Source organism: Corvus hawaiiensis, chromosome 5, assembly GCF_020740725.1.
Source record: "Corvus hawaiiensis isolate bCorHaw1 chromosome 5, bCorHaw1.pri.cur, whole genome shotgun sequence".
Taxonomy (NCBI): Eukaryota; Metazoa; Chordata; class Aves; order Passeriformes; family Corvidae; genus Corvus; species Corvus hawaiiensis.
In genome coordinates, this window is record NC_063217.1 from 59021678 (window position 1) to 59049011 (window position 27334).

General features: G+C 40.8%; 1 protein-coding gene across 6 annotated transcripts in view; it reads left to right on the forward strand.

The window, feature by feature from the left end:
* The window catches only part of PTPN13 (protein tyrosine phosphatase non-receptor type 13), a 115711-nt gene extending 98289 nt beyond the window's left edge, over window positions 1-17422 (forward strand). For 5 of the 6 annotated variants that reach the window (XM_048303722.1, XM_048303721.1, XM_048303724.1 and 2 more), the window contains 18 exons: window positions 1082-1443; window positions 1641-1815; window positions 3142-3300; window positions 3536-3707; window positions 3812-4022; window positions 5070-5140; window positions 5811-5872; window positions 6536-6692; window positions 7019-7195; window positions 8491-8573; window positions 9766-9821; window positions 10911-11014; window positions 12136-12284; window positions 12857-12947; window positions 13607-13944; window positions 14471-14686; window positions 15507-15569; window positions 16581-17422. In XM_048303722.1, coding sequence (XP_048159679.1) covers window positions 1082-1443; window positions 1641-1815; window positions 3142-3300; window positions 3536-3707; window positions 3812-4022; window positions 5070-5140; window positions 5811-5872; window positions 6536-6692; window positions 7019-7195; window positions 8491-8573; window positions 9766-9821; window positions 10911-11014; window positions 12136-12284; window positions 12857-12947; window positions 13607-13944; window positions 14471-14686; window positions 15507-15569; window positions 16581-16661 — 2727 coding nt within the window. In that variant the 3' untranslated portion in view covers window positions 16662-17422. The remainder of the gene's footprint in view (window positions 1-1081; window positions 1444-1640; window positions 1816-3141; window positions 3301-3535; window positions 3708-3811; window positions 4023-5069; window positions 5141-5810; window positions 5873-6535; window positions 6693-7018; window positions 7196-8490; window positions 8574-9765; window positions 9822-10910; window positions 11015-12135; window positions 12285-12856; window positions 12948-13606; window positions 13945-14470; window positions 14687-15506; window positions 15570-16580) is intronic. The other variant, XM_048303723.1, reaches the window with a different exon arrangement.
* The last annotated feature ends 9912 nt before the right edge of the window (window positions 17423-27334 follow it).

A 27334-nucleotide genomic window follows, 5' to 3' on the forward strand; every position in this document is an offset into this window, starting at 1 on the left:
GGAAAGTGTAAAACTAATGGAGACAGGTCTTCAATTTAAGTTCCCCAGGGAATTCGTCACAGCACTAAGCCTGCCAGAGTTCAAGAAGTGTTTGGACAAGGCTCTCAGGCACCAAGTGTGATTCCTGAGGCTGTGCTGTGCAGGGCTTGGATGATCCTTGTGGGTCCCTTCCATCTCAGGATACTCTATGATTCTGTGATTCTGAGTTACTTTAACATTATTTTCAAACAATAAGATCATTCAAGTCTGATGAGAGAAGTTTAAATGTACAAATACACATTTACGTGAAGTTAGGATTGGAGTAAGAGATAAGCAACTGAGCAAACTAATAATACAAATAACTACTCCTGTAACAGACCTGTTTGTAATGTGGAATAACAGGAAATTTAGTAGAGCTTCATAGAACTTTAACAGGAACTTTAATAAAACAGTGCATGTATTAAAAGAAGAGGAAAGTCAAAATTTTCTTTATAACATTATCACAGATTGATGTGTTCATGTACACAAGAATCTGGCTATAAAAGCATAAATGAAGCTTTAAAACTTTTTCTGTCTGCTGGCTGGCATAATTCTTGGGAATATGTGACAATTGGCAAAATTGTTATTCGTTCTTGTGGGAGTCAATAACTTGGTTAACAGTCGCCATTTGGTGTAAATTATTTTAGTTTTTGTAGTCTGTTATTGTTGCTTTTTGGTTGAGAGCTTCTCTGTTTGCCTCCTGTGAGATCGATTTGACTTCAGGAGCTCTCTGAGCCTCAGCTTCTGGTTAGAAGGGATTGCATAGAAGACTGCTGGGCATAGGTTAAAAGCATCTGTCAGTAGGTTTTGTGAAGCTAAAGGCAAAAGTATTTTTGTTTTCCTTAGATGACTTTAAAGGTTATTAGCAGCATATGTTTGAAAGTTTTGCACACTTTGTCTTGCCCAAGTTGCATTGAACGTTTTGAAACTGTGCTATGATATGTTTACACAGTTCAGTCAGTGGCCACTGACTCCTTGATTTTGGTAATTTTATGCAGTCTTCGAAACTTTCTTTTGTCATCAGAACTTGATTATGATGAATTAAATGCTTTTGCTCTTGCAGACTCCCATCCATTCACCCCAGCAAGTTTTTCCAGAGGTCAGCAGAGAAGTCTCTGGTCCATCAAATGGAGAACAAGGTGACAGCTCAGATGAAAATGAAACTACTGATCTGAGCAAGAAAAGGCTGAAGTCTCCCTCCAGAAGAGACAGCTACAGTGACAGCAGCAGAAGTGGTGATGAGGAGGTGATGGACTCAGCAGCGCAGGTGGGCCTTGGCTGGAGTTCTGCACTGTACCAGAGCTCAGGGGAAGCTGAGGCACAAGCACAGAGTCAGTATGAGGCACACCCTGGTCAGAAGGATGCTGTTCGCACCATCCTGTATCCTGATCAAGAGGCTCCCGGCAAGGCAGAGCTTGAGGACAGGTATGCTGCTGATAATGATCCTCATCATACTGCAGAAATGTTGAAGAGAGTAGTTTATTGGACCTATTCATAGAAATACTTTTTTTTGTTTGCTTTTTAGATCTGCATAAAGTCAGTCTTGGCTCATATATTAATTTATGAGTGACAGACACATTGCACTTATCCCTGTTTTTCTTTGTTTTCTGCTTTATCTGTAGTGATCTGCCTTTGGATTTGCCAGTGATCCCAACCTGTAGAACTGTACCTGATGTTACCACGTCCATTTTAATAAATGACTGTTATGCTACTCCTGTCTCTGAGCTGACTTCACAACTGGGAGAAATAGATTCATTACTCACCCAGCTGGAAAAAAATGCTGAAGAATACGAGCCAGTAATACACTGTTTCTGTCTTTCAGGAGCATAAATGTCCTGCTGTGGTTGTTTTAGCCATGATTTTGGGAGTGACTGGATAGAAGTTAGGCACAGTGATTTACAAATGGGATAGTTGTAGGTTATACTTGCACTAATCTGGGTGTGTGCCTTGTAAATGGTACATACAAGTGCCATTTGTAATCAGTTAATTGCAGCTGCTCATACCAATGTCTGCAGGCAATTTCGGTGTGGACTCTTGAAGAATTGATGCATTTCCATCTGTGAATATGGAGGCATCCATGTGTACATAGGTGGATGTGTATATGTCCATTTCATGGGTCATTTCATCCTGGAAACCTTAGTATTAAATATTTGACTACCTCTAAACCATGTACTCAGAGGAACCTTAAATGGCAGATATCTTGCTTCTATCTTTTAGTTTTAGGGGGTTGTTCAGAGGTCAGAGAATAAATTGAGGCATGAAGGGCATCAGAAGACCCTGTTCTTTGCTGCATTTATAACTATGAATCCCAAAGATTTTCTGCTCTGCTGCAAGATGGAGCCTGTTTTTGAGGCTCTTCTGTGAAAGCTTCTTGCCACCACAGAAATGTCTTGTGTATCAGAAGGGACTTCCATATCCTCAGATAATCTGTTCAAAGATTGAAAAAAAATGAGATTGAATCTTGGTAGTCCCAGTTGGGAGGGTCTTCCAGGTTATAAAGCTGTTCTAGCCAATACTCCATTTTGACAAGAAACTGTATTTTTCTTAGTCCCTTCTTCAGAAGTTTTTTTTCATCCTTCCTGGTGCTCTGTGATTTTTTTTATGCAAATGAGGCAGATCCATATCTTTCAAATCAAAATTAATGCAAATTAAAATGGGCAAAACACATGCATGTGTTCAGTTTCAAGATAAGCTCTGTGGTATTGTGTCTCACTTTAGGAAACTATGTTCACTTATTTTGTTCTGAATAATTATGGATACATTGAGATATTTAAAAATACAGAGGCTTTCATATATATGGCAGCTAGATAAGGGTAAAATAAGGTGTCAGTTTTGATATGTGCCTTCAAAATTTTGTTTATTCATAGACTTTTATTATTATTTTATTATTATTAGACATGTTATTTCCATGCAAAACATTATTTGGTTCTGTCTGAACTCATCAGAGATGCTTATTTGGAGCAGCTAAGCTGAGCCTGATAAGAAACATGTCTTGGTCCAGGCTTGTGTCCCACTTAAATCAATTGGTAAATCAGTTGTCTGCTTCCAGCTGTCTTAAATTCAGTAAAATGTTCATATTGTTTCTGACTGCCTGTGTTGTAAAGTGCTGTTTTGTTCCCCTAGGAAGTGGAGCTCCGAGTGACTCTGACGAAGTCAGAAAAGGGCAGTCTGGGTTTTACAGTGACCAAAGGTAATGATAATGTTGGCTGCTACATTCATGACATCGTTCAGGATCCTGCCAAGAGCGATGGGAGACTACGGCCTGGAGACCGACTGATAAAAGTAAGGGAATTCATGTTTTCAGATACAGGGATTGCACAAAAAGGACAACTTTGAGTCTAAAAAAATAAAGTGAACTGCATTGTGGGCCAAGTCAAATGTGGTTACAGGACAAAGGCATGCACCTCCTGAGAGGCATGATTTGATAGTGCTTAAGGAACAGCAGTAAATGTTTCCTCAGTAGTGCTGTCCTTCTTGGGACCTAACGAGGACGCCTGTGTTGCTTTTGTTGTTGCAGGTTAATGACATTGATGTCACTAACATGAGCCATACTGATGCAGTCAGCTTTCTCCGTGCTGCGCCAAAGACTGTCAGATTAGTGCTGGGACGTGTTCTGGAGTTACCAAAGATGCCAGTGTTGCCTCATTTGCTGCCTGATATTACACTAATGTGCCATAAGGAGGAGCTAGGTAACATGGAATTAATCTGCTTTTTTGCCCTAAAGAAAAATCTTCCCCTTCAGTTACAAGGAAAGCTTGATTTTTATTTTTTTCCCCCTTCTTTCCCTGTGAAGGTTTGTCATTATCAGGAGGCCATGACAGCCTTTATCAAGTTGTGTATATTAGTGACATTCTCCCCAAATCGGTTGCTGCCAGAGAGGAGAGTCTCCATGTATTAGATATTATCCATTACATTAATGGAGTAAGCACACAAGGAATGACTCTGAAAGAAGCCAAAAGAATGCTGGAAACATACCTTCCAACAGTGGTGCTCAAAGCAACCAGGTATGTTCTGGCAGCAAATGCTTCCCTGTACTTTTTGTTTTTCTTGCATGATTTCATGTGTATGAGTATATGAGTAAAACCTGTTCCTGGTATGACAGGAAATTCACCAAATGTTACTGAGGACTGACTCCACAGAAAGGGTCTGTAAATTCACAGTTTTTGTGCTGCAGTGGAGCACAAGGGTAATGTGGTACTTGCTGTGCTTTGTGCTTTTTGGGAACACATGGCTGTGTCCAGCTATGAACTACAGGTGTTCAAATAGATCCCCTGCAATCCAGGAGGGATTAGTCAGAGACCTGCTGTGGCACTTGAACACTCACAGGTCTGTGGGGCTGGATGGGATTTATCCAAGGGTATGGAGGGAGCTGGTGGGAGAGCTCCCCAAGCCACTCTCCATCGTTTATCACCAGTCCTGGCTCACTGGGAAGGTCCCAGGTGGCTGCAGTGTGACACCCATCTGCAGGAAGGGCTGGAAGGAGGATCCAGGGAGCTACAGGCCTGTCAGCCTGACCTCAGTGCTAGGGAAGGTTACAGAACAGATTACCTTGAGTGTGGTCACACAGCAGGTACAGAACAAGGGGATCAGGCCCAGCCAGCAGGGGTTCAGGAAAGGCAGGTCCTGCCTGACCCACCTGATGTGCTTTCATGACTGGGTTCCCCATCTGGTGGCTGTGGATGTTTATACCTGGACTGAGTGAAGCCTTTGATACTGTCTCCCACAGCATTCTCCTGGAGAAGCTGGCAGCCCATGGCTTGGACAGGTGTTCTCTTCACTGGGTTAAGAACTGGCTGGAGTGAGAGAGTGGTGGTGAATGGTGCTAGTGAGGTTCCCCAAAGCTCAGTACTGGGGCCAGCCCTGTTTCATTTCTTTACTGATGATTTGGAAGAGTGGGTTGAATGTGTCCTCACTCAGGTCACAGATGACACCAAGCTGGCTGGGAATGATTAGCAGTTTTACCAATAGTGCTATTTGCTTTAACATCTGATGATTATCGTGATTTACTTATTTTCCTTAATAAATATTTCTGTAAATATTTCTTTTCACAGAGATGGCCATGCAGTGTTCCCAAAATCCAAAAGCCCTGAGAACTCAAATCCGTGGCCACTGAAAGCTAATGGTAAGTTTTGCATGCTTACTCATTGCAAGTGAAATGCACCTGTTTGTAAAAATAAAGGAACTGATATGGGCCTTAAGATACTATCCTAATCCAACTTACTGTGACCAGCTCAAACAGGAGTTTGCTTGATCTTTCTTCTAAAAGCTCCATGAGAAGAGATTCAGCAATAGTGTCTTTATGATGCCATTTCTCATCTAGTTTAGAAATGCTCTCTAGTATAGAGAGAGCTAAAGGGTCCCCTTGAACAAGGACCCAGATGTCAGATAGTGTTTAAAAAAAAAAGAAAAAAGTAGTCAGTGAGAGGTGTTTGTGGGGTTGTATCTTGTACATTTTGGGGAAAAGGGAATCAACCCTGTTCCCAAAGGTGCGTGTTTCCACTGTAAGTGGTTAAACTACTTATCAACATTTCTCTTTGCTTTGAGGTGGTTACTTTTATTAGCATTAATGCTTTCTGATCCTATCAAATAGAACATTCAAAAAAGCCATTATATGAAGTGTAGTCATTCAGATATAAGTTTGGCAACGCACAGAAACCAGGCAGAAATGCTATTCCTGTCATAACATGGTATTAAATACCCTGCTTCTTTTATAAAAATAATCTATGGAGGCAAATTTAGTTTGTGGGAAAAAGTTGCTGTGAGATTGTTGTTTTTTCCCCATTTTTGTTTAGGCTGTTCCTGTGGTGATCCCTGTGATAAAATGGAAAAGACAACTGATGCTTATGGGCCCAAGGTAAATGCTCCTGTCTTGTGCCTGTTACCATTAACCAGAGAAAAGAATCTACTTCAAACAATTTTAAAACTAAATAAATGAGTGAAACAATCTGTTGATCAAAGGATGTAAACCCACTATTGTCAATTGACATGATTAAGCAGTGATCATAATAAATATGCAAGTTTTTTTAATTGATCTGCTCTTTCTTTGGCATGGTTTTGTTGAAAGACAAATTGTCTTATGAGAAGGATGCAAGGCTATCCAAAATTCTCCATTCAGCCCCCAGTTTCTGCAGATGCTTGCATATTATATTTGCTAGGTGGTTTTCTTTCTTTTTTTCCCTTAGTTTTTTCTGAGAAATGCTGTGTTGTGAGACCAAAAGTACTGAAGCTTGCATACATTTTACAGGGGTTATAATAATGTTAAATTTTACTATGTATTCTCTTGTAGAAGCTGCTGCTTTGTCATCATGTGGGTTTTTTTCTTAGTTGCTTTAAATTTTTTTTATTTGTTCTTGTCATATGAAACTTCCCACCCATCACCCAGGTATCTCAGATGAGAATATGGTATGAATAAAGGTTTTTATTTGTTGCTGAGGAGAACTTTTTAGCAGTTGTTTACTGCTTCAGCAAATTGCCGGGCTCTTGAAGAGTTAATGGGCACTGTTCTTTGCTTTCTCAGGTCAATGGCAATGGCATCCTAGGACCTTCTCAGGGAAATACAGAAAACAATATCCATCACACGAAAGCACTAATGAACCTCTCAGGAGCAGCAGATGTACCTTCCCTTGGACTTGCCAATGAGATATCAGATTTTTCTAAACACGTTGACAAATCAGGTAAGAGGAGGTGAGATGGGAAGAGCATTATTCTGTCTGTATTGTACCAGTCCAAGGGAATCATGGTATTGTTGACTATGCTGAAATAAGTAAATGTTAGGCTGGCAGTCAGTTTTAGAAGATCATTTCCAAGTCTTGTGCTTTGCTTTAGAGGAGTTAGTTGATGTTGAAAGTAGATTTATAGAAATTGGATTTTGTGTTAGAGAGAAATGAAGGCCAGCCATGGTAACAGCTAGAAATAATGCCATGGGTCTGCCCCTTTAATTTAGTTCTCCCAAACCATCCTATACTGGGAAGACTTGTCATTTTGTACTATTTGTCTTCAGGAACAGAGGTTCCAGATGATGAGTATTATGATGAGGATGACCACAATGAAGTTGTCCAGTATCTGTTGGATGTTGTAGATGAGGAAGCCCAGAACCTCTTAAATCGGATTAATGCGACTTCAGGGGCTCAGAGTCTTCTGCATCTCAAGAAGGCTGTGTCAGAAAATCACCTGCCAGGTAACGTGAGCCATTGAAAAAGAACATCGTTAACAGCAAAACACTTTGAAACAAGGTGCCAAGTAAGCAGTTGATTTGTTAACAGGGAGAGTTGACATTGATTTGATGTCTGGACTGGAAGTTTCCCAAGTTGAACACAGACAAATAGTTGCCAATTACCATGAATTTGAGATGCAATGTAAAAAGTGAGGTTCTGGTTTGATCAGTCTGGATTTTGGTTTAAGTAATCTGGGAAAATTATTCCTATTAGAGTTGTCTCTTGAGTGAAATTCATATTGTTTAGGTACCTGGTCCTGCAGCTGCAGTCATGTTGGCATGCTGAAGCATTTCAGCATTTCATTGATTTCAGATTGCACAACCTGGAAATGTGTTGAGATCTCTCAAAACCAAACAATTTGCCAACCTGCTTTGTCTCTTTTAGAAAGACTGGCTTTTTGTCAGTACCTACTTCTGACTGTACATCTTCCTTTTCCTTCATTCTGTCTCCTTGGCTCCTGACTGAGATGTAGTGAGGAGTAGGATTTGTAGTTCCTTTGTGGTGTCACACTATGTATGCATGCTCCAAAAATTCAAGCAAGGTGCTTGCTCCTTCTGTAGAGATTCCTTCTAAAACTCAAGATACACCTTCCAAAATTATAATTATTTCAGGTCATGACTTCAAGGTCATTGGGTTATTGTCATTGGTCATTGCATTAGAAGTCAGGGATGACTGAGGTTCTGGCTGTGCCAGGATCTCAGCTGAGGAATATCATTGGAGCTCCAGTACTTCCAATATCTTGTAGGCTGTGTTTTGCAACTCAAGATGAATTGAATCCGTAAGGTGTGGCAGCAGGGTGCTTCCATAGCAGACAGATGCAAGTCAGATTTTATCTGGCATGTCCTAATTACATTTTGTTAATCTAAAGAGTGAGCAGAATCCTGGTTTGGACCTACTGCTGGTCTAAATGTAACTGAATTGCAGAAAAACTACTGGCATGGGGAATATGATAACTTAGTAGCTGCAGCCTGTCCATCAGTTATGCTGTGACACAGATATTCTGTGCAAACAACCTCATATCATGGCAGCTGTTCCAATTACAAAATAAAGAAACCTAAAGTCTGATTATCCTATACAGTAAGAGTTCTTTTCCAACACGCCGGTAGCAAAGGGCCTTAAGAAATATCTCTTGGTTATTCTGGCACCTGTATTCCCTGTCTAGTGCCAGGCAAGTGGGACAGGATTCGTGTCTGTGAGAGGGTGGCTCCTGGGCATTTTCTGGTGTGTTTATGCTGTATCTCCTGGTTTTCCTGTTCAGTAGAGATGAATGGAAAGGTGACAGAAGATAAGTCTGAGGACACAGACTGTGATGGGTCATCTTTACCTGAAGATTTTTCAGAGGTAGGATGGCAAGAAGCTGGCAGATGCTCTTTCAATTTGTTATTTTCCTTATTGACATAGAACTAGTGGAAATAACAATACGTGTCTTTTAAATGAGAACATCACTGTAGCTTTAAATGATGTATGAATATTTACTTTTAAATAGCATGTGATTGTCATAAATTAGCTATATAAGAGAACAAAACATACAGTTATTTTACACTGTTATATAAAGTCCATCAGCTTTCTTTTCAAAAAGGGTGGTAATAAACTACCTTGTTAATGCTACTTCAGCTTTTTAATGTGAAAGATTTCAGTGATTCCTGCTCAGAGAAGGGGAGCAGTCACAGTGAAAATGAATGCTGTGTAGGCTTTACTGTCCAAAATGTGTATTTGAAATTTCTTCTGCTGCTGCTTTTTGCTAGGATAAGTTCATTAGCTTGAATAACATCTATATGTGGTTTACTCTACATTATCATGTGTCTTGTTTTACATCAGTCACTGGATGCCTAGGTTTTGTCTCTTGTTTCAAATCAGCATAACTCTCTATCCAGCACATCCTGGCTCTTCCAGCTTTCTGTCCAGTTAGTAGAGCTGAAAATCAAATCAGGAATCTGGCTCTGTGTCAATGTGCTCCAGGGAGAGCCAGGAGTAAAATTGTCTGAGAATGGCAGTGGAAAAGCAAACTGGCCTAAAAAGTATAAATGATTTTGTAGAGTTTTTCTTTGAAGAAGGGTAGAAATGCCTTCCTCTGTGCTGAGTCTTCATTGTCTGTTGAGGAAGGTGTGAATAGGAGTGTGTCACTTAGAGGTAGAGCCCTGTTATGCTACATATCCACAGTACAGGAACTGTGGCTTGACAGAAGGCAGAAGTTTTCACTTATCAAGCTTACCTCATAAAGGGTTTGTAAGTATTAGAAACAAAAAAAGCCAACTGGGGAAAACTTAGATGACTCTATTGCTGCTGTGAGTCAGGAATGATTTTAATATAGCTTTTTGGCCTTGTTACAGTAGAGTATCTGTCCAAGTGCTCAGTGTTCTCGTCCTCTGTTATTTTGGGTTAATGAGATGTCTAAAAGAGGAAAGTCTTTCATTGTGTGCTGCTTTGAACTTAGTACCCTTCAGAAGTAGTCCCTGTAATTGTTAATTGTTTAAAATTTGCAGTATGTGAATGTTGTAACTATGTCCTTTAATGTGTTTTGAAATACTTCTAGCCAACACATGTAAATGGTTGTGAAGACTATTGTGGAGTAAAAGCTGTGCCAGAAAGGTAAGATTTCTTTCCTAGTGTTGCTTGACAGCAAACCTGTGATGTCTGGAAGTCTGAAGTGTAGTATATTGTTATGAGAGAAAAACAACAATAAAAAAAGCAAGAAACCACTCCCAAAACAAACCCAATAAAATATCTGTACAATGTCTTGTTGAATTTTCTCTTGGTCTATTCCTTACTTAAAAGTTTGTCATTTGCCTGAATACTAGTCAGCTTTATGTGGTTTACTATGCCCTGCTTTTATTTGTTCCTTTCATAAGTGGTTACTGGACTGTGTTCAGATGTCTCCAAAGAACATAATTTGCATTGTGCTAACAACTTGGTACTTAGATGTGAGGAAAATATTCAAACAGTGCTGTCTTCAGTTCAAATCTATACAAGCTATATTAGTGTTACATCTTCTGGTTTTAAAGCACTGCAACTCAAATGTAGAGCTGCTATGCTCCATCAGCTCCCATTTGGGTGCCTGGGGCTTTCTGTTTTTTCCATGAAGCATGAAGCATATGCCTGGCCGAGTTATTAGCTGTCCCTTTGAGCCACTCTGAACTTCAGAAATTCCCGATATTGTTTTTCTTTGTGAAATAATTTTGGTCTAAGAGAAATTTCAGTGAAAGTGCATATGCTTTTATGCTTTTAAGCTTGTGGGAAGTTTGGGGTTGAGACTTGGCACAGGCAATGACATTATGACCTAAAGTACTTAATACATTCATCACTATCTTCAACAAAGCTAGAAAACTTGCAATTGAAAGTAGATACTCAAGTGTAGTGAATTGTATGAGTGGTACCAATCTCTTATTGGATGCTATTTAATTGCTTAGCCTCTGAAAAGTAATTGCAGTGGTAGTTATTACTAGATTTGTATATTCCTGGCTCTTTTTCCACTGTTACCTTTTTCAGATCCCCTCTGGGGATGTAGAAGAGAAAAAGGGGAAAGAAAAGTTAGGTTTTTGAGATCACTGGTAGGGGTCCAGTCCAGAAATAATTGTAGCTATAAATTACTTTCTAGTGGGGTTTGTTTTTTTTTAACTGGATTGCAAATGTGCTGGTTCTAGGTGTTCTTTCTTACCTCCATACCTTGTCCTCTTGTAGATCTCCTCCACAGCCTTCCTTGAGCCAGGCAGATGAGGATGAAATCACGTGGGGAAGCGATGAGCTGCCGATTGAATCAGTCAGCCAGGAACGTGTAAATAAAGGCAAGGACATTTAACATAATCAGTGGAAAACTTCAGGGTCACATTAAATAGACAGAAATGAATTTTAAGACGTCCTGGATATGTTTTGAGGGTGTCATGACAGGTATAGTGGGGATTCTAACAGCTCAGCAATGCACTGGAAAGGATCTCTACAGCTTTGTGTGACAGGTGTGTGAGAGTTAATAGGAACAAGTATTGGCAGTGTTGTGTCTGTAGTTGTACAGGTGCTGGGACCAGCTGAGATATTTCCTTCCTTAGTATCTATCTGACAAAAGCTGTATCAATCTAATCACAATCAAACTTATATATTTATTGTTACATCATGTGCTTCACATACCAGCTACTCCATGCTCAGATTAGGCAATACTTCCATCTTGACTGTCATTCTTCCAGTGCTGCTCGATGTGGCAGAGTGGAACTCTCTGCAGTTTGATGTGTTTGGCAGAATCTAATCTTCACTTTTTTGGAATAGCATTAGAAATGCCAGTTCCTGAAGTTCATATACAGCGGTCCTTTGCGTTCATTAAAAGATAAAAGGATAATCCATGTGGTATTTCAGACTAAGTAGATTTAAGACATTTCTAATTGCAATGCCAGACAGATTCTTGGTTTATTAATTTTGTTGGGCTTCAGAGAAGCACTGAAGGCCTGATGGGAGGTAAGCTGTATTGGCAAAAAAATGCCTTTCCAAGTGATAATTGTAAGATGTGTTATATACATGTTGAGTATTAGTGCTGAAATCAAGTCACAGGCTGTAATGTGGAGAGTTCTGAATTCATATGTGTGTGCATGCATCCATCTTTGTAGGTTCTTGTGTGAAGAACTTACATTTAAAATGTACTTAAAGTTCGTTTCAATGTATTTGGAAATTGGAAGTTCTGGAAAATACTCTGTTTGGTTCCTGGATTCATCAGAGCTGATTTTGTGTCTTACTGGTTTTGCTAGTTAATTTGGTTTTGCCTGTCAAACTGAGAGTACAGCTGTGTGTTCTCTCTGGTGTATGGGGGCATTCAAGAGAAAACAGGTAGTACAGTGGTGAACAGCAACATGCAAATCCGGCTGTGAGCTACAGCTTGTTTCCCTGGTTTTAGCTATTTATTTATATTTGTATCTTCTGCTAGATTTCCCCCTAGTGACGAATGAAGAGATCTCTGCACTCCCTACTGTGAATGTGCTCCCTGGAGGCAAATATTCAGGAGCCAAGTTGAAGTCAGTGATCAGAATGTTGCGTGGATTGCTGGAACAGGGAGTCCCTTCTAAAGAGATTGAAGTGAGTAACTATCTGTCCTTTAAAGTCCTTTTTCCTAGTATGAAACAAAAATAGAATGGCTGCATCATCACTGCCTTGAATACCACAGCTCTTTAATTGGAAGCTCAAAAGAGATGAAAAGACTTAACACCAAAGATTTCTCTCCCTTCCCCCACAAGCTGCTGAGAGATGAGATCAGTTTGAATTCAGTTCATAAGTGTTTTCACATCAATCTTGCTTCTGGTAAGTTACCAAGTGAATATGAGGTAAACAGCCATAGACAAAGGCTGTGAAATCCAGCTGCTGAATGTGAAACCAGTCTTTCCAAAGTCTTAAGTCAGCCATGCTACGTGATCTCTTTTTTGAGAGAATGAGATAAAATATTTACTGGCTAGTAGGCGGGGTTTGGTTTGGGGTTTTTTTTTTGTTTATTTCATTTTCTTGGCTGTGTAAAAGATGCCTTCCTACATTATTTTGCATGTCCACATTAGGATTTGATTTTTAATGATTCTATTTGTTAATGACTTGATAACATAACTGCTCTTATTACCATTCAGTGCTTTCCTAATGCACATGTAATTGGTTCCTTACAGAACCTTCAGGAGTTAAAACCTCTGGATCAGTGTTTGGTTGGACAAGCAAAGGAGAACAGGAGAAAGAACAGATACAAAAACATACTTCCTTGTAAGTCCTAACTCATTTGGAATTCACTGTTCATATTCTGTCACCACCTATATGGCCAGATGGATTGGATTCCTAATTCCTAGTAAGGAAAAAACTGAAGCAAGCATTTATAAAGCAGTTTAAGATCAGTGAACAATATACTACTGTGCTGCAGTAGGTATGGATGGATGGTCATAGACTTTTCAGTAGTTTCAGCAGGTCCCATGTCTTAAATGATGTATACATGTGGAACCAGGCAAGGTTTTTTCAGTTTTACCCATGCAGAATTGGAAAAACAGACACGTGTACTATTGTCAGTAAATTTCCTGCCATAAAACTCTACTTGTTAGGTGTTGAGGAGAAGTAAGAATGGACAGAGGTTAGTTCTGTTTGAGAAAAATTCAACCTCACTTTTTCAGAGCTGCTGCAGTTCAAATCGCTTATCCTGCCTGTCTGGTGATTTCTATTTCTCCTGCAGACATCTTTTTCTTTATTGAAAGTACTGATTAGTACCCTAAGTTAAGTATTTAAGTGAATTATTTCTTTTAAAGCAAGATGTGGAAACATCTGTGGAGATGAGTGCGTGTGTGAGTGTGTAAGGCTCACCATCTGTACCATGTGTGAAGGTCAGATGATGTGCACACCTAACATGAGGTCTTTCTGTTGTGTGGGGATTGCAGATGACACCACCAGAGTCCCTCTTGGTGTTGAAGGTGGATACATCAATGCCAGCTTCATTCACATGCCCGTGGGGAATGAGGAGTTCGTTTACATTGCATGCCAAGGACCTCTTCCTACTACTGTAGCAGATTTCTGGCAAATGGTTTGGGAACAAAACTGTACTGTGATTGCCATGATGACTCAGGAGGTCGAGGGAGAAAAGATAAAGTGTCAGCGTTACTGGCCAGATGTGCTCAATAAAACCACCATGATCAATGACAGACTACGGCTTGCTCTTGTGAGACTTCAGCAGCTGAAGGGCTTTATCATCAGAGTGCTGGAGCTCGAAGAGATTCAGGTGAGTGAATCTAATTCTGCATGCTTAGAGTTTTTTCTGAGTGTTGCCATATTTATCCTTATACTTCTGACTTGCCTGCTTTCACTTGCTTTGTCTACATCGAGAAGTAACCCAGGGCTTCTCCTCTTTGCCCAGTGATCATTACTGGGCAGCTGTTCCTCATTGCAGCTTGTGCTACTCTGTGACCTTTATAGGAGAAGGCATTTGGGCCGGGTTATGATTTCATTATGCTAACGAGACACTAAATTTTGTCTCCCTTTGGCCACAGAAGCATACACGGATAGGAAATCCACTGATAATTCAGTCTGGCTGGTTGACTCCTCTGTGTGATCAGCTCAGTCTGGACAGTAAACCTTACACATTTAAATTACTTACTAGCTACTTCCAGTTCAGCTCTTGTTTTATTGAGTTACAAAGCATCTTCACTGGGCAAATCCCTCTTTTCTGTGACTTTTCTTTGGGAACTCAATTTCTTTCTTTTTATTCCTGCCACGTGCTACATGTTGTTGGTGTTTTTAAACCTCAGACAGGTGAAGTGCGGCACATTTCCCACCTGAACTTCATCGCCTGGCCTGACCACGACACCCCCTCCCAGCCAGATGATTTGCTCACCTTCATCTCTTACATGCGGCACGTCCACAAGTCGGGACCCATCATCACGCACTGCAGTGCAGGCATCGGGAGGTCGGGCACCCTCATCTGTATAGATGTGGTTCTGGGGCTGATCAGCAGAGACCTCGACGTGAGTATCCCAGGGGATGGGCTCAGTGGTGCTTCTGACCTGCAGGAAATGTGTTCCACTGGATCCATGCAATCTTTTAAAGAGCGTGCCATGCTGTTGGCAGTACCGTGTTTGCTTCTTGGTGATCCCAGGTGGGGAGAGCTCTAATATCTAGTGGTTCTTGGATTAGCTCAGGGAATCTTAAGTGTCCTGTCTGCTGGTCACCTCAGCAACCAGGTGCCACTTGAAGTATGCTGCAAGGACATCTTCTACCATAGTGGACTTCTGGTATATGGCATGAGAAAAATGGTGTTGCCATGATGGCTTGGGCAGTTGATGGAAGGGGTATGCAAATTAACTTTTCCAGCACAACCAGGGAAATGCCTTCTAGGGTGACCCACAGGAGGGTGCTAGCTTCCCTGTTTATGTCCTTCAGCGGCCTGGGGTAGCAAAACTTTGGTGAATTTCTGGAGAAGGTGAGCTACATCACACTTAGCTCAATTGGGTTTCTAAGCACCCTCTGAATGTCTAGAACTTTATAGACCTGAGAAAAAAAAAGTGTTTTGTTAGGTTGGACTGAGGGGCTCTTTTCTGCACACTTAGCTTAGAGTAAGCAAGAGGACATATGTACAGAAAGAAAACAAGGGAAGGGGGGAGTGTCTGATGTGGGACCACATCCAGATTGCCCAGAGACACTACATGTCTACCTGACATACAGAGGCTACAGTGAATTATTTGTTATTATTACCTAATTCTATTCCCTGGTTTGATGCTAGGGATGTTTCTTTTCTCTGCATGTCTGCCTTTTTTTGAATGTTTACCTTGCTGTTTGTTTTGGTAGTTTGACATCTCAGACCTGGTGCGCACGATGCGTCTGCAGAGACATGGAATGGTTCAGACAGAGGTGAGTCTGGATTCCCCAGGTGTCCACTCAACCATCTGATGTGCTAGAGAACTTCACGATGCACACAGCAATTGTCTTTGTGCACTGTAATGTAACATTTGTGTCGCAGGAATTAAATCAGATGAGTAGCAGGATGTGTTTAACATTTATAAACACAAGCCGTTTTTAACATGCTGTATTGTTTTGATCTGCGTTTTAAAAAGATAATTGTGCATTTTCATCTTCAAAAGCATGTGTTTATTAGAGGAAGTCAGCTAAGCTTTTTGGGCTTAAAGTTGCATTATAAACTGAAGAGAAGGTCTAAGTGTAGCTGCTGTGAATCACTGATACTATCAGAGATGTCTTGAGATCTCCTTTGGGAAGGTATTCAGCCAGAAATTCAAATCTTTTAGGAATAATCTAGATCTACAGCTAATTAACTTTAGAGATGGTCGTCACAAGGTCTTGTTAAAATCTGCACTTTTTCTTTGAATGGGAAGGAATTGTGAAGTTATAATTAACAAACCCCTGAAATCAAACCACAAAACTATCAGTCTCATCCCCACCTCACACCCCAAAACATGTATTAGCCCCCACACCTCTATCACTGAGATTAAGGTAAGAAGCTGCACTGTCATCTGAGTTCTCTATTTGCTGGCATTGATGAAAGACCTTGAAATTCACTTGCTCTCTTCATTTCACTTCTGTAAAGTGCCTCATCTCCTTTAGGTGGTTTTGGTGTGAAAGAAGGATAAACATCCCATATGAAATATATCTTTAGTGGCAGATCAGTGTCTGTATTTGCTTTAAGTTGAGGTTGCATATTTTTCCACTGTGGCCTTTTTGTTTGTTTGGGTTTTTTGTTGTTTGGGTTTTTTTGTTCTCTTTGGGAGTTGTTGTTGTTGTTGGTTTTATTATTTAATAGAGTAATTAGTATTAAAATCGAGTGCTACGGAACTGTGAAGTGCAAGTGAGAGCACTTAGGTGGTGCAGACGTTTTTCACGTGTTCTGTAATTTCCTTTTCTTTGCAGGATCAGTACATTTTCTGCTATCAAGTTGTCCTTTATGTCCTGAATCATCTCCAACACGAAGAACAACAGAGAGACAAATAAAATACTGAAGCAGAAGTGCATTTAAAATATGGAATCAAGGAGGTTGAGAGGCTCTTGAGCATTTTATTTGTCCTGCCAGTAGTTTTCTAATCCCTTTCTCCAGTTGCTGTCCAGTGTCTTTTCTATAAAGTCTCTCCATCATTCCAAATAAGGTGTATAGTTCTAAGGGAAAGGGATAGCTCATAAAATACCACTGTTGTACTCAGCCCCATGGATACACATGTGAGATTTTTGTATAACAATATTTAATAAAGCTGCTTTTTTTTTTGCAGCTTCCTTATTATGTCATAAAATACTGAAATAAAAATATTTTAATTTAAAAAGAAAAGTAAAGGGGAAGAAAAAAGTAATCCTATAGTACTTCCTGCAGTTCTGCAACTGTTTTGGGGTATTTGTTTCTTACAGGGTGGGCAAGTGGGAGGGATGAAGCAGTATTTTTATCCTGACAAACTTTATTACAAAGACATTTTACTAGTCTATTTTGAAAGCTTGTTCATGGCACAGAATTTTTTGCCCTTCTAGTACAATTACAGCTATTTTATAGAGGGTATCTTGAAATCAGCATTTAAGCTCTAAAAGATGCCTGTTAGCATAAGGGTAGTAGTGAATGTTAACTGTATCACAGTTAATAATGTTTACTTCATAGAATTTCATGTATATATTTATATACTTTTACACACAAAAAAAGCTGAATTATTGGGTGTCTAACCTTATAATTGATTAGGCATCTCTACTCTGTAAATAAAAATATACCTAATGTACACTGGTCAGTGGGTCTGGGTTTTTTTATGTAATTGTGACTGATTTGTCTTGGCCTTACATGGCATCATTCCTTGTGGTTGCTGCCCTTAAGACATGAAGGCTGTGCACATTTCAAATTTTGTGTCTTTCTGTTCTTCAGTATCTGTTTGAAAAATCTGGCAGAACTGTGGGCTCCTTTCTGGAGCGTTTCTCTACTATGGTGAAAGGAAGAGTTTATTTTCCCTCCCTCCTTGTTTTTCAGCACACCTGGGCATTGAGACCATATCACTTTTTTGGGTGGTGTTTGCACTGCTACAGCCATGATCTGACAACAATGTAACCTACTCTGCCTACAGCAACCAGGTTTGAGGTTGGAGGCAGGATATCAGATTCTAAGTAGCTCAGAGGTTTAGTGATACTATAAGCAGTCAAAACTATTCTGATAGAAAATTTTCACTTTAAGCTCTGTGGGAGCCTTGGATGGTGAATAAATACCATCAGCCTCGAGTAGCCATTCGAGGGCTTGAGCAATATTCCTGTCCCAGCAATGCTTGCCAGAACTGAAGCTCTTGACTTGTGCTGTCAGGAAGGGTATAATTTAACAGCATTCTGCATTGAAGTGGTGAAAATAAGTTCAGAGGCTGGTTATTATTCAAGGGTTTCACTCTTCAAAATAGTAGCCCACAGTGTTCCAGTGTCCCAAAACTGAGACCATTAATGTCTTGCCTTTTTCACGTGTCACTTGACAGTAATACTGTGTTTTGTATTTCCTTCAGCATCATGGCAAAACTGTGCATTTTTCAGAGCAGCATAGTTTGAGGAAGGAAAATTAATTCTGTGTAGATAGAAGCAGAGACAAATTGATTAGCCATGTCGGCAGTATACCTATATGAAGGAGCTATAAACTGAAGACAGAAGATTTTCGGGACAACAGTTGTCAGCAGGCAAAGTAAGTAAACACAGCTAGTTAATACACTGCTGCTGCTGCTTTAACATAAATAGTGAGTTCAGAGGGTTTGGGCATGTCTGGGTTTTAGAAACAAAAGAAGTGTTATGGTAACCAGACAGTACGGTTAAGGCAGTTAAATTCTTCTTTTAAATGTTTTCAGGTACATGGCAAGCAATGTAGAAACAGAAACAGATTTTTTATAATGTGCTGCACGAAGCCAAGTACAGCACAAACAGTTTGCATCAGATTACAGCTTATGGGAAACACAAGTCAGCAAAAGATTCCAGGATTTGCTGCTTGTCCTCACAGATATGATGATGATCCTATGGTATGGTATGTTATACCCAATTTCCTTTCAACAATGGACACACAGAAAAGCAGCAGATAACTAACTTGAGCTAACCTTTCTCAGAAAAAGGACACACACAAACAAAAAAAGCAGAGACACACACAAAAAAAGAAACACATGCACACACACAAAGCATTCAGGTGTTCCTAAGAAATGGTGTATGTATGATAAAAGGTGGCATTGGCCTCTTTAGAGAAGTGCTCTGAATTTCTTTGGGTTTTTGTCTCAACACTGAGGAATAGAGTATCAAATGAAGACTGAATGCTCACTAGTCTGACACTTGCTGACGACACTGGAAGGTTGTCTGTTCTGGTGGAACTTCCCCTCTGTGACACCTGATGTGGTCAGTTTGGTTGAAATAGACCCCACAGCTCAAAACTCATTACCAAAACATGGATGTGCTTATGCAGTGTGATGGCTTAAACTTGTTTTCTGTGGAAAATCTGGTTGGAAATATGCACCAATGCTCATCTTTTCCTCATCTTTTTCTCCAAAGAATTAGGTTACTTAAAATCTTTATGCCCCCTTTGAAGAAATGAGAAGTAAAATTATTAAGAAACCTATTTCCTTGGGAGGAAAATTGCTGTGTGCTTTCTTACTATGCTGACTATATGATTTGCAGGGGAAAAAGATCTTGAGAGGCTTTTTTTTTTTTTTTTTTAGAGCTGTGATGCCTTACTGAGTAAGCATCCAGGACATGCTCCAGCTGAAAGGGATTTTCCTTTATATAGGTATCTGATTTTTAGCAGGAAGTTTACCAGACTAGGGAAAAAACTGATATATAATCCATTATAGTTCTAATTAAAGAGCTGACCCTGTGTGTTAACCCAAGAGAGAAAGGATCCTTTTGTTTTTCCAGCCAGAATTAGCTGACAGAAGCACAAACACTTTGCCACATAAGCAGCCCGTGCTGTTAGTAGTTTATCATATCTTTGTTTTACTTGCTGGTCTTTGCCCACAAGAGAAGGGCAACAAAGGAAGAATTCCAGTTGCTCCTTGGAAACTGTTTGGAGGGCTCATTACTGTTGTTCCTTGAATACTTCTGAGCAGCCTCTTTCCTTACAACTGAGGTCCTTCTAAAACTAAACTATTATCTGGATGGAAGTTTGAATTTGTGACATCCACTGTTAGGCAAATCATTACTTGGGGCAAACATCAAGTGGCTTGTGAATGTTGGTGCAGCTGAAGTGGAGAGTCTGTTCTGTGCAGTTGGTCTCAGGGGTAAACTCAGGGAAATGTTACTCAGCATTTGAGCAGCTTTGAGAGGACAGCAAGGACTCTGAATATTAAGAGCATTCATTCACCAAATATTCATTGAGTGAATGATATTCTCCTGGCTGGGCAAAGTGGCAAATAAATGAATGAACGAGCCAGCAGAGAAGAAAAGGCCAACTCAACACTAGGACAGAAAATGCTGACAAAAAGTGGCTGATACAAATAAATGCTTTATTGCATATACTGAAAAGACAACGAAGAGCAGACTTACAAATACATGAGATAACAAGTTCCCATGGCACGTGGTTCTGAGTAGTGTTTGCTGCAAACTGGAGCACAGCCACTGAGTTGGAATTGGAGGTAAACAAAAATTCTGGATTCCATCTTGGAAAATTCCTTCCGGAGTTCCCGTTCAATTTCAAGTGACTTGTCCAGTGGAGTGTTGACTGATGAAGGTGTTATACTTGACAAGGGTCAATCTATTACATCTTCTGGGCATTGGTGTGTTTTACAGGAGAATTTGTGGAGTGGGATGTTTCACACCAACCTGTCCCATGGAGAGAGCTAGGATGAAAATGACCATTTCTGTCTGAAATTTTGGCCTATATAGATCTCTTGCAGATACACATCTTGGTCCATCCAATTCGTGTCAGCTTCTCATAAAATTGGTAGTAGCCATCATGGAAAGTCTTGTATTGCTGTGGATGTGGTGACTGAATTTCCACTGCTGCTTTGGTTAAAGAAACAAACAAAAAAAAAAAAGGCAGAACACCACATCCTGTGGCTGCCATTCAGACCTCAATTTGAACATTACTTCTTGGGCTTAATTCCTAGTGTTTTGTGTTGGCCAGCCCAGCAGGCTCTGTGGGGAACTTTTCTTCCTAATGAGACGTTAGGAAAAGGGCAGTTGGTTTTGTTTTAATGACGTGCTGGAAAGATCTTGCTGGCTAAGCGAATGTGACTTGAAGGATAAATCATTGGGCTGGGAGCAGATTTAATTGCTAATTTCCTCAAGTGGGTTCTAGGAAATGGATTTCATCTTCCTTGTGGGACTGTGATGACCTCCATAGTCAAAAATTTTCTCTGGTAGGGCTCTGACTGTGACTTCAGTACAATAGCCAGATTCCCAAACCAAGTTATTATCTCTAAACAAGTTAACTTGGTTACAGAAGCAGCCTGGTATTCAGTAACAAGTGGCTTTGTATGGTCTATTTTGCCTTCTCTGCTATCTTTAAAGCCAGATTGGATATTTCTGCACTGTCCTCAACAACAGTTACACTGGGATATCCCATTAAAATGCCCTCAAGTTACTGTTCTTTCCTTGAAGTCTTGTCAGATGTGGAACTCAAAGCTTCAGTAAAGGAGCTTGATTTTGGTTCCACCTCTAACATTGTTAAGCTTTCAGGCCAAGCCCACTGCAATTGGAGTGTGCTGAGCATTTGATGTATAACAATTCTCTGTTTCCTTGAGGTGGGTAAGGCAAATTTGATGTGCTGAGCCAAGCCTGCAGTAGCCTTTTGGAAGCTGGACAGGGTTAGAGGATAAAGCAAGAGAGTTCTTGGCTATACACTGTAGAATAGGCTCAGTTTCTCCACAGCTCCTTTGGCACTTGTCAAGGAAATAAATTTTCTCATGCCAAATATTTGTGGGTTTAAAAATACCCTGGCCTGGAGTGGTCAAGTGCTGGGGAGTGCAGCAGAACTTTCATTGCATTTCCTTGTATCTCCTGTGTGTAGCCTAGTGCAGGATAGAGAAGGAAGACAGCCCATAGGGCATGGTCCCCACAGTTGTGGGTTTCCTCTGTTCAAATCTGTCTTTAGATTCTGCAGTGTTCAGTACAGTCTTAGCATGTGACAAGGCTTTTTTAAAGTTAGTTCTTCTAACAAGGAATGTCTCAAAGAACTGTGACCTGGTAATTAAAATAGCTGGTCTGGGTCCCCTTGATGGATCCAGGAGAAAAATGTTCATTTACACTAAATGAAATTATAAAGTAAGGTCAAGTCCATTTATCCCCTCAATGTCTTTATTCAAGGTGTTGAATGCTCTGAAGCAGAGGTGACACTGCCTGGTTCCTCCTACAGCTGGCTGTTGGTATAATGACACAAAGGCAGAATTCCCAGTTCTGCTATGAAAAGATTATCATGCTGATGCTACAGATAACAGGAGAGTGAGTGGTTATCAGGAGGCATTTCCTCAATGGTAGTGTTCCTAGAGCACTGCCAGTCTTCCCACCAGCACAATCTGCTCATGTTACCCAGTCCCATGATGGAAATAATTCCTGAAGCACAGCTACCTGCCTTGCTTTTCTCAGGGAATCATGAAGCACTAGACAACAAGGTTAGATTTAGGCAGGAGTTATGTGAGCCCTGCTAGGTTGTCCATTCATATGATAATTATTTTGCATTCATCCCCTTTCTGTGACCTGCTTTTTCATGCACAGCTGCATTTTTTTCCTAGCAGAGCTTAAATTTTGTTTTGTTTGTTTCAAATCCCTGTATTGCTGTAAGCATTCAGCAATTCTGTCTGCTGTGATAAGTCCTTACCGTGACTGCTTTGTGCTCCCAGCAGCCCAGGCTACTTGTCTTGGGCCTTGTGGTCCCATGACTTCGGATATAAACTCCTTGTCTAGTGATGTGTAGCCCTGGCATGTTGATGGTCGCTTTAGAAATGAGCATTATCTCAGGGCAGGATTCAGCAGAAACATGTGCCTAAGTGGGATTTGTGTGTCCAGCCACATGGGTGTACTAGTAGGGAGGGTTGCCTTATTTACCTCAACAACACTTTCCTTCTTCACCCCCAAATCACTTTATCTTTTTTCTTTCTCTTTTTCATACCCTCTTGTGAGAGAGACATTATTTACATGTCTCGTGTGTGACAAGTGACTTGATGGTTTATAGCACATGGGGATAATGCAGTTTTCAGAATTTGTGTTCTGAATCTGGACATGATATCAGAGGCTTCTAGAGATACAATAACCTTCTTTTGCACTCCAAGGTTACAGAACTGGGCAGAAAACAAGTGCAACCAAGGGAAACACGTAGGTACCTTATCATTCAAGACCTCCTGGCTTCCCTAGTACAATTTATTGTGCAGTCTGTGTCATGTTGTCCAGTTGTCTCATTCACTTAATTTGTTGAGATATGCCAGTGTTCTTGGCCCTAGGTAAGAACACAAATCAGCACCTGACATGAGAAATTTTTCATATTATGTATGTGGAGAGGAAGATGATGTTACATTCCAGTCAGTTAGTTTTTGTAAAAATTCACCTTCAAGCCCAAAGGAGCTCAGCATAGCTGAAAGAGGTGAATGGAAAGAGGTGAGTTCCACAAAGGGCATTTCAAAATCTTCCGCTTCCTCTGGAACATAAAGTTACCTCACTCACTGTGCATGAATCAGCTCATCGAGGAGAGGAATCCAAGAGGGAATTGTGCCGAGCAATCATAATTCTAACAAAGCCCTTATGAAGGGTCTAGTCAAAGTGAAATGTTTATTTAAAAACATCCTCTATCTAGCTCTTGCCTTGGTCTTTCAAGCAGCTTCTGTGACCTTACACTTGTCTTTGTTGAGCTTCATAAGGTTCACGTTAGCCCAAGTTACCCATAATACCCACTCTTCCAGCCTGTCCAGATCTTCCTGCAGGGTGAGTCTCCCATCTGAAGTGCTTGTTTGCCATTTGGCAAACCTCATTAGGGTGCCCTTGGTCCCATCACCCAGATCACCTGTGAGGATATTAAACAGTGTTGGGCCCAGTATCGATCCCTGGGGGACCCTGCTTGTGACAGGTCACCAGCCTGAAGAGGAGCTGTTTGCCGGCACCCCCTGGGTGCTCCCTGCCAGCCAGTTCCTCACCACTGCACAGACCATGTGTCTGTCCATAATGTGTCCTTTTCCCGAGGAGGAGGCTTGTGGGAAACCATATGGAAATCCCTGGAGAATCCAGGTAAACACTGTGCACCGCCTGCCCCACTTGAACCAAGCACTTCCTTTGCCACAGAAGGTGATCAGCTCTGTCAAGCACGATTTGCCCTTGGTGAATCCGTGATGGCTTTTCCCAATCACCTGTTTCATTTATCTTGTGATAGCCCCCAGGAGGATTTCTTCAGTAACTTTCCCAGGAACTGAAACACAACTTCGTTGCAAAAGCATTTGTAACTTGGGGAAATATGTCAGGTTAATAATGCCCACACAACTGCAAATCCATGAGGCCTCAGTGTGGTTGAAAAACCTGGCCCCATCGAAAGCATTTGCCAAACTTGTAAGTTGTTTAGTGAAATCAAGATTTTACTGCTGGCTGCTCACATGCTTTCTAGCTGTGTTAAGATGAGTTGGCAGCAGAGCAGGCTTCCCCCACACCCTGTTCAGTCACATGCGCGCGTGCATCTCCATCCGCCTGTGTCATTACAATGTGAGGTCCGTGCTTTGGCTGAGGAAACCTCTCTTTCTGTGGCTTGCAGAATGCCTGTCTGATGGTCCCTCACCTGGTGTTTAAAGCCATAACCTAGAGGTCAGCTTCTTCATCTAATTATCAAGGCATCTGTGCTCCTGTTTCTTATCAGGTGCCCTAAGTGGGTCAGTTCATGAGGTTTCACATAAAACTTCTGTAGCCTGGACCCCTGCCAGAAACCATTTTGCTCCCTCTGGAGTGTGACATGCTGCAAATTAATGTCACAAATTGAAATGTAAACATTTTCTGTCCTATCTCTTCCTGTTAGAGACTTTTTTGCTTCTGCTGAGGGGATCTTGCACTTAATAAATCAAAGCTTGCTCACTCTTTTCTTCCAAAGTCTTTGTAGAACACATTTTTGTTGCAAAGGACACCCATGGGCCAGGCCAGGCCGCATGACTATAATTTTGATGCCATTAGTTCTGAACATGCTTTCTTTGCCTACTTTTCTGTGAACCAAAGACTAGTTTGGGGCAGACAGGATAGCGAGAAATAGGTGTTGGATGTAGTGAGTGAGCAGCATTGTAGAAGTGTGAGTTCACTTCCCTTGCATGGACCAAAGCAAGGGGAATTTTTTTTTTTTTAATTTACTGTGATGAGCCAAAATGGTGCCAGTTGTGTAGTGGCTGAAACTTAGCTGTGTCTGAGGGCCCTGCTAGGTGGAACTGCCCTTACAGTGACATGAGGAGCTTAATTGCTACAAGATCTTCCCCCTTCTATTTCATCCTTGCTTCCTGAACACTGCTGCTTTGGATTTTTATCCAGTGTTACCTTTTAATCTATAGCTGTCTTTTTAATGTTTGTTTTTTCCCTTCTCCCCTTTTCATGAATGTTGACATTCATCAGAGGCCTAGTTGGTTGCCTAAAGGGAGGGCCCTAACAGCACATTTATTCTTAAAATTGAACAAAATATCCTGGAGCCAGTAGCGGTAGCCTGGTTTGTCATGCTCTTGGCCAAGCCTGAAGTTCTCTTTAAGAGCTGACCTGAAATGCAGCATCATGGCTGGGAGAAGGGAAAAATGGATCTCTTGGTTCTCCCTTTCTTAGCTACGTATGATCCATGTCTTAGGCTTGTATGTTTAGGAACACTGCAGTGACTGCCAGTTGGACATTCCAGGCTCTGTGTGTAGCATGTACCTGAAGATCTTGGGCCAGTGCCCCTCATCCAGTTGCAGCTGAGTTCCCTGTGTGGAATGCTGAAGATCTCAGCAGAGATGCTGGCTTTGGCAGCTACTTGTCCTTTGAAAAACCTGCCAAGAGAGCCAACGTCACATGGCAGCTTCCACTGCCTTGCAGTTCCAGACAGGCAATTACTAAATCTATTTTGTTGTTTCTTGACAGTTAAAGCAAAATTCTGCAAACATTCATTTTGATCTACTAATGAATGTGTGTGGCTCTAAGAAGTCTGTCTGAAACCAACAGAAGTGTTTACAGGAGAATTCTTAGCATTTACAAGCTTTTCCTGACCTCAGCTTTTCTTGAACTGTGTGTTTGATGCAGAGATTGTGCCTTAGCCTACCAGTATTGGGAACTGTGTGTGGAAAAAGCTGTCAACCTAGTGAACATCAAAAATTAAAATGATTTGCTGCCTCGGGTAAGCAATCTGTTCTTTAGGTTCCATCTAACCTTCCTGTTGTGTAGTATTTCACTGAACGTAATCATAACTGAATGATGATTTAGACTGCTAGGGAGAATCTAGGAATTCACACAACTCTGAAAATCTCTGTGGGAGTGCTGGGGGAGAGTATTGTTTATCTCAATTCTGCAGTTCAAAATTATTTTGGAGAGTTAATTTGAAACGGAGATTTCCCATGTAACACACACACAAACCTAAATGCAGTGTTCACCCACAGACACACATCAATGGAGGAAACAAATGTTTAGATTTCATTTTTTATTCACTGTAACAATTACTGGAATGACTTGCTGCTTTGGAAACTGAAGAGTTTTCATGTTTGCTTGCTTGACTTTCCCTTTTTCCCACTGTTGACTCCAAGGAAGCATGTTTTGGGTTGGTCTTTTTGACTGTTAAAGCAAAGCTTGGGTGGCATCTATCAAGTACAATGTGCTGCACTTTTGTAAGAGAGATGTTGAATATCTGGTTTTTCCCTTCTAGAGAAGCTGACCCAAATCAAGCCTTCATAATGGAATTTATAGACATACAGAACAGTGGTAATAACTAGGAATTAATTTGTTGCAGTCTTGGCTTCCAAGGTGCTGTGACCAATGTTGAGATGGTTTAAACAAAATAATCCCCCCCTCAATACAAGAATCATAATCACTGAGTGGGAGGAATTTTAAATCTAACATACTGTCTTTTATCAAACAATTGATTCCTCTTGTAACTTGAATCTATTGGGAAATGATCAGTGCTGGACACAGGTTCTCAGTGAGACCCTCATGCAGATGTAGTGCTTAGGGTACAATGCTTGCAGGTACAATTCTTTGGAAGTTTGGACAATGAGGGTTTTACACACATATAACTTGCCAAATGTATTATTCTATCCCTGCCCACCCTCCCCCCACAGGACGATTTTTATGCAGTTTCCATTTGTTTCTCATTTAGATCTTTACAGCTGCCAGTGTGCTCTACCCTCATACCACCTGCTATCACTTTCCAAAGTACATCTTACTTCTTTTGATTTTTTTTTGGCAATATACCTGCAAGGAATGAACCTTAACTTGTGAAAGTTCATAGGCATTATGGAACATTTTAAGGCATTCTGAGTGATTAATGAGTAATGCCAAGTAAGATGATGGAAATTTCTCCTGTTGGCTGCCAAAAGCTAGTAGGGCGTAGCCTCTAGTACAGTCTGGTTCCTGTGAGAAGGTGGCTTCTTTTTAAAATCAGTTTTCTTCAATTTAGATATTGAAAGATGAAAGGTTGTTTTCCTCTCAGAAAAGTTTGATTCTTACCATCTGTAGAGCAATTACTTGCATAACGGACTGTACTCAAGTTAGTCTTCCTTGTTAAA